Raw genomic sequence first — 7,101 nt, forward strand, 5'->3', positions numbered from 1 at the left:
TCAGCAGAGATCTGGCTTAAGAAATGTGGTATGAAAATAAGACTGGATTCACAGACATAGATAACAAACTTATGGTTACCAAAGGGGAAAGGAGGGAGAAGGAATGATAATTTGGGGGAAATGACAAGCACAGAGCCTGGCAAATGGCCAGTGCTCACTAAATGTGAGCTTGGTCTTCTTTAGCTAGACTTGGAAATCCCCTATCCCAAAACAATGACAGGGAAGGGGGTTCTAAGGACAAGTTGACAATTGAGCCTCATGTTCCTTCTTTTCTCCTTCTGAGAATTCATGAAAATAATATGCCCCAAAGTTTGACCTGGCCCAAGAAGTAAAGGACAAAAGTTTTCTTGTTGAGGTGTCTCTCATCCAGTCTTTCATGTACACTGGCATGGCCATAAGAGGTCGATGTCAATATAAGGGATTGGCTCCTTATACTTGGTAGGGCTCAGTCTGAGGAGAGGTGATGGGGAGCTCCCCACCCATCTGCATAAAATGAGAAAGACCACCGTTTCCATGGAACCTATGGGTTAAGGTTCTTAGTTGCAAACAACACAATCCACTCCAGTTTGTTTAATTAAAATATGCATTTATTTAAAGATAAGGCAAGCCACAGACCTTCAAATCAATGTGAAGAGGAGGCTTCATTCATGAAAAGACCTCTCCCACACCTGAGCCGAAAACTCGATGATGGAAATTCTACTTTTGCCAGCAAAGGGAGAGCAGTGATGGTGGGGTGGAGGATGAAAGTAAGGATGCTGTGAGGAAGAAGATTAAGACAAGAATCCAGATTCTAATCTCAGGCTCTACAGATGCTCCAGTCACGGGGAACTTTTTTCCTCCATTCCTTCCTTCCTTCCTCAAATGTTTTTGGACTGTCTCCTTTGTGCCAGAAATTGTGGGAAGTGTGAGGGATAAAGGGAAGATTTGCTTTCATGGTGCTTAGAGCAAACTGGATAGATAGGGCTAAAGTAAGTGGACCTGTGGAGGAAGGACAGAGACAGATTTCTGCTGAGGAGGGGACGGTTGAGAAGAAAGAAAAGGAGGCTGAAATTTTTCAGAAGCAGCTAGAGGCCAGCCTTGGGTGGGTCCTCCTCATACTTCAGCATCTCAGGGGAGCACAGTTCGCAGGTTCTCTGTAAAAGGAAAGGAACTTGTTGATTGACATTTCTGAAGGCCCAGACCTGGACACTGTCCACCCCGACAGGTCCTAGACCATCCCAGAAGTGTGCAACCACAGTCATCCCAGGACCAAGGTAACCAACGAAAAGCAAGGGAGTTTTCCAGGCTGAGGTGGGGCACTGAGGAGCACTCCAGACTTGCTCTGCAGAGTGGCTGACTCAGTGTTCCCATCTGAAAAATGGGAGCATGTGAGGAGGCTCAGATTATGACGGGGCTTCTAGGGGGTGACCTTCCACCAAGCTGGTCCATGGAGCACATGCTCAATCTACAGATACTCCTGCCACTTCTCTTGGGAGGCAGTGAGGAAAAAAATCACTTTTTGGGAAGGTGCGTGGCTTTCTGACCGCCACCACTTTCCCTAGCCCTTCCTCTCTCCCTCTGCCCTGGCCCTTGTCTTACCCCAAGGCCCAATATCATCACCACAGGTCCTCAGGCAGTCCTCCTCGCTCTTAAAATTGTTACTCTTAGCTTTGCAGCCGCCATATACAAAGGTCTCGCAGAACCCGGACCTGGCGTTGTAGAAGTATCTGATTATTTTGGCCTTGCAGGGACCCGTATACGGAGGCTCTAGGCAGAAGTCAGGCCGCTGGGCTGCAGGGATGGGAGGATCTCGGTTAGAGGGAAGGTCATCATAGCTCAGTCTGCAAGATGAACAACTAAAACCACCAGTTTGTGATAGAGAGTGATGGGGAGGAGGGGGTGGGCAGAAGTGTGAAATGTGAAAAAGCCTTTTGATACCCTGCTTTCCAGGACATTATTATTAATGTTGTTAGGTGTGACAATGACTGGGCAATATTATAAATAATTACATGGCATTAATGAATGTTTATGGATTAATTAGCATGACGCTACTGATTAGTTTCAAAAGTAACACAAAAGAGGGATACATATAAAAATACTCTCCATGTATAAAAATTATTGGAGCCGGACAATGGATCCATGTCTTTTATTTATTTATTTATTTTTTAGTTTTTTTTTTTTTTTTTTTTGCTTTTTTTTAAAATTATTTTTTATTTTATTTTACAATTCTGTATTGGTTTTGCCATACATTGACATGAATCCACCACGGGTGTTAATACTATGTTTTCTACATATGTGTGTGGTTGAAACTTCCACCGTTAAAAAAGAAAGCATTACTGAGCCCAGTCTCATTCTGCTCACCTCAGGACCAGCCTATAATCTGGAGAAGAGTTGCTGGAACTAGGAATAACATTTTTAATCGGAAATTGGGCCCACGGAGATGATGGCATGCTATTGTCTCCAGAAAACCATCTTCCCACAGTATGAATTCCTGTTCCTTTTATACAAAAGAGGGGGAGGGCGAAGAGCCCACTGTGGCAACGACTGGCGATGGCTAAACTGGACCACCAAGGGTTGCTCATTTAAAGTTATCCCTTGATGAAGGTGCCCACCTGGATGCCAGCCAATGGTTGAGTAGGGCAGCATGACCTGTCACTATTACAAAAGTGTGAGGAAATCCTGTTGTAAATGGAGAAAGGCATGGTAGAAAACACACTGGTGTTTACTTCGGTTACCTCATGGAGACTGGAATAATAGAATATTGAGGAAATATTGATACTGTGACTTATAAAAGAAATATTAACTTGGTCTGCATTCCATTCCTGGCACAGAGCTCCTAAAACATTGGAATCTCCTAAGAGATGAGAGCAAAGGGGAGTCTTTTATCATGTGAGGGAGATGATTTTTGTAAAGCCTGCACCAAAGCCAAGAATGGGGATAAGTTGTTAGGGGAAACAACTGCCTGAGTTGGGTGTGGGAATTTTCATTCCTACCTTCCCCTCTTTCATTTTCTCCACATCTCAGGAAGGGAGAGGGATTGGAGGTTGAATCAATCACAAATGATGAAAGATTTAATGAATCATGATTTGTGATGAAGCCTCCATAGGTATATTAACATAGCAAGTCATTCAGCTTATTCAAGAGAACTGGAATCAACCCAGGGAACAACACAGGTATAGTCTCCATCATGGCTCCCTGGACCACTCCAGCCGCCTGCCCAGGGGCCCCGTCTCTGCTTTTCGCCCCCTAGAGGCCACGCTCCACACTGCAGCCACAAGGACCCTGTTAAAACTCGAGTCCTATCTCGTTGCTCCCATGACCAGTCCCTCAGTGGTTTCCCAGCTCTCTCAGAGTCAAATTCTTATCCTTATAAAGTCCTAGAAGGTTCCTCATGACCTGCCCCCATGGCCTCTCTGCTTCATCCCCTTCCACTCCCCTCCCCTCACCCACTCAGCTTCAGCCACCCTGGTCCTGGCTGCTGCTCAAACACATCAGGCTCCTTTTTGGCAGCTTCTGCTTAATGTCTCCTCGTCACAGAGGGTTTCCCTGATCCTCTACAGCCTCCTGAATCCCCATAACTCTCCTTCCTCACAAAACTCGTCGTGACCTGGAATAGGATTTCCCCCTGTCTTTATCGTCTGTATCCCTCTTAGAAAGCATATTATTTTACTATATTTTGTTTACAGCTGTTTTCCTATATCAAGAAATATGCTTTTTAGGGACAAAAGCATAAGTATTTGCTGAATATTTATCAAGGGAATAAATCTCCCATTTCATCCTCATGCCAAGTGCACAGTCACTGAAAAGGCTGATATAATAAAATTCCTGTTAGTGTATTTGATGATGAGGCCTGCCTATATAATTGTGAGTCTACTTCTAATTTTCTATATCTTGATAGGAAAATAAAATAATAGTCTGGCCAGGAGGCAAGAAGAAGAGCTTTGAGTTTTGATTAATATTGTACCAGCCTGGAAAAAACAGTCTTGGCCCCACGAGCAAACTCATAGAAAAGTATTGCCTTTCCTGCTCTGCCTGCAGTTGCCTTTGGAGGGAAGACACTCAGCTGTCACTCAACTCTCTGATTAATTTCATAATAGAGAAATGATCATATTTGAAAGATGAATTTTTTTAGAGGGGTGGTGAGGAAATGTAGACAGATGAGTCTTTTGGACTAAAATATTTTGATGGGAAACGGACATCATTGATCAGAAAAGTGTAAACTCTTCATACTCATGACTGGTAATCTTTTAAGAAACTCATGTAACCTGGTCCCCCTGTTCAGGTGAAGAAACTGCAGATGACTTGCCCCAGAACACACACCATATGAATGCTAGGATCAGGACAAGACACTATCCTGTTACAACCCATTTAATCAAGTACCCACGGAGGAGACTGGTGAGCTATAGTCCATGGGGTTGTAAAGAGTCAGACATGACTGAGCAACTTCACTCACTCGCTCACTCACCTGATTCTACCAGGAATTCTGATAATGCAGAGAACTGGTAAGGAGTTCTGACTGCTCTGCTCCACATAATATAGACCCTGGTCTCTGAACCTCAACCCAGACACCAATGATATAAAAGAGTGTGTCTGGGTTTTGTCTCTGACCCCAACGTGTGGGTCTCTACCAACAGCAACCAGTTCCCCAATACCCATTGGGCATCCAGGAGTCAATTCACTTCTGACATTAAATCTACAGAGGTGACCCAGACCCCACAGGGTGGGGTCTGGCTCCCTGAGTTTCACCCACACTTCAAGTGTTGATAACAATTTCTGCGGTCACTTACACGTGTGATCAACGGCTCTAAATTCAGAGGTTCCACGACCCACCTCCCGTGTCCAATAACTTATTAGAGTCATTCATGGAACTCTAAAAAACCCTTTACTTACTGTCCTCAGTTGTTATAAAGCATAAAACTCAGGGACAGACACATGGAGAAGAAATATCAGTCAAATGGGGACTTGAGGGTGCTGATGCTCCAGACCCTCTTAGGACTTTCCCCCCCTCACAATCCCTTGATGTTTTCACCTCCCCTGAGGCTCTCTGAACCCAATGTGTATGAGTTTTGATTAAGGGTTGGAGGTAGGTAATTTGATAGAATCACTGGCCATTGTTGACTGAACACAGTACTTCTCCTCTCCCCAGAGGGACAGGGTTGATAGTTCTAACCCTTTAATCACCTGACGACATGTTCTGGAATCCAGTCCCATTCAGACACTATCTAAGGTCCCATCCTTCACTCATCTCATGACTTACAAAAATTCAGTGAATTCCTAGAGTTTCAGGAGGCCTGGGGCATGAATCGAGACAAGGATCAAATATGGATTTTGTTATGATGCTATGTGAGGTGCAGGGGCAAGGCAGTGACCAGGATAGAGAGTCTCAGAGATGAGGTCCCTGATATGGTAGAGTCAGGTGGAATGCTTTTTTTCCCCCAAAACTTAACACGCAATGATATCTATCGAGAGTCAAAAAATGTCGCTAGAGTGAAAACTGCCCAATTTATAAGAAGAAATCCAGAGAGGGTTGACAACACTCACCCCACTCCTACTTCCCTGTGCCTTCTATGGACTCTCCTCCTCCCCACCCTAACTTTTAGAGGAGAGGAGAGCCAAGACTCACCTTTGGCCTGGTTGCTGGTGCCACACCCTGGAATGCCAGCCACCAGGGTGCCCAGGAGGACCAGAAGGGCTATGGAGAGGCAGATATGGCTCATCTTCGTGGCCTTGCAGGAGGGCTCCTGGGGAAAGCTGGGGGGGCTGACTGTGCTTTTCATACCCCAGCTGAAGGGTGGGAGCAGGAGATAAGGAGGGGAGTGAGGAAAGGGAAGATCTGGGGTCAGATCACGAACAGTCTGTAATCTCCCTACAGAACCAGACTTCCTGTTCTGCCTGCTGGAGCCAAATGCCCAGTCACAGTGTTTCTCAGACTTGACTCTGGCTGTGGGTCTGGTGGAAACACAGATTGTGATTCCGCAGGTGGAATCTTGTCCAATATGGCCACTCAGGGAGCATCCCAGCACCTAGGGCAGGGCATGGCCCGTGATGGATGGTCTGTGAGTGGATGAGAGAAAATCAAAAGATGGATAAATGGACAGCAGTATGTTAGCTGAAGCCCTCCTTTTCAGTCTCCTGCAAATTCATCACCTCTCGGCATCAGTGCCCCCACCATCACTTGACTCAGACTACAGAGACACCTTTCTGCAACTATTGAGGCAGCATCTCAACTGCCTGGATGTACACTGCGTATCTGGCATTTATCCAGGCAGAGGCTGAGCTAGAGGAAGAGCTTCTGTATCTGTGGCACAAAGCCTGTTTTATGGAAAGAAAAGGGAGTAAGGGGAGGGGGCAAAGGGGAGAAGGGAGCTGAACATGTCTCCACAACCTGGCCACCTGCTGGCCCTCAACTGGCTTCACACACAGGAGGGCTGTCTGCCAGAGTGGACCTCAGGGGACCTTGGGAGGTCACCTGTAACCACCCACTTCCTCCTGCTCTCTCCCCAGGGGTTTTGGGATCAGAGCACCTCCGTTTGAGTCCCGGCTCTTCCTTTTCCTAACTTTGTACTTGAGGATGTAAGTCCCTCAGTGCCATGTGTCTTTACATGTCAGGTGAGATCAGCGCTGACCACATCACAGGGTTGCTGTGGAAGCAATGGAGGCAACAGACATATATATTCCTTCTCCCTGAGAAGTCAAAGTCCTGTGTTGTAATAGCAATAGTAATAATAAGTAATTGTGACGGTTAACTCCTAGCTCCTTCTAGATACAGGCGTTATCTTTAAGCCCTTACTGCATATTAACTTACCTAATCCTCACGATAGTCTTAAAACAGGGGGTGAAGAGCTGTTACTATTTCTTCATGCTGCAGATGAAGAAATTGAATGCAATAAGAAGTTAAGAAATTTGCTTAAAATCATACATGGTAGAGACAGGATTTGATCCCAGGAATCTGACTTCAAGTCTGTGCACCATACACTTTGCTGCTTTGTAAGATGTAAAATTCAGGGCACATGTGAGGGGTGAGACCCACAGTGTCTTCACTCATTCTCATTTAGTCACTCCCAGTTAGAGCCATGGTGCACAAGGCCACCGTTACACAGTCACCTATCCAGACCCAGACAA

At 45.7% G+C, this 7,101-nt stretch overlaps 1 protein-coding gene across 1 annotated transcript; it reads right to left on the bottom strand.

The window, feature by feature from the left end:
* Window positions 1–569: 569 nt before the first annotated feature.
* LOC120869536 (spleen trypsin inhibitor I-like) lies at window positions 570–5,772 on the bottom strand. Its single transcript, XM_040248919.1, has 3 exons — window positions 5,603–5,772; window positions 1,579–1,770; window positions 570–1,133 (listed from the first exon to the last, which is right to left on the bottom strand). The coding sequence occupies exons 1-3, from the start codon at window positions 5,754–5,756 to the stop codon at window positions 1,108–1,110; spliced, it is 372 nt and encodes a 123-aa protein (XP_040104853.1). The 5' UTR covers window positions 5,757–5,772; the 3' UTR covers window positions 570–1,107.
* Between the last annotated feature and the right edge of the window lie 1,329 nt (window positions 5,773–7,101).

The sequence above is a fragment of the Oryx dammah genome, unplaced genomic scaffold (assembly GCF_014754425.2).
Source record: "Oryx dammah isolate SB20612 unplaced genomic scaffold, SCBI_Odam_1.1 HiC_scaffold_10, whole genome shotgun sequence".
Lineage (NCBI taxonomy): Eukaryota > Metazoa > Chordata > Mammalia > Artiodactyla > Bovidae > Oryx > Oryx dammah.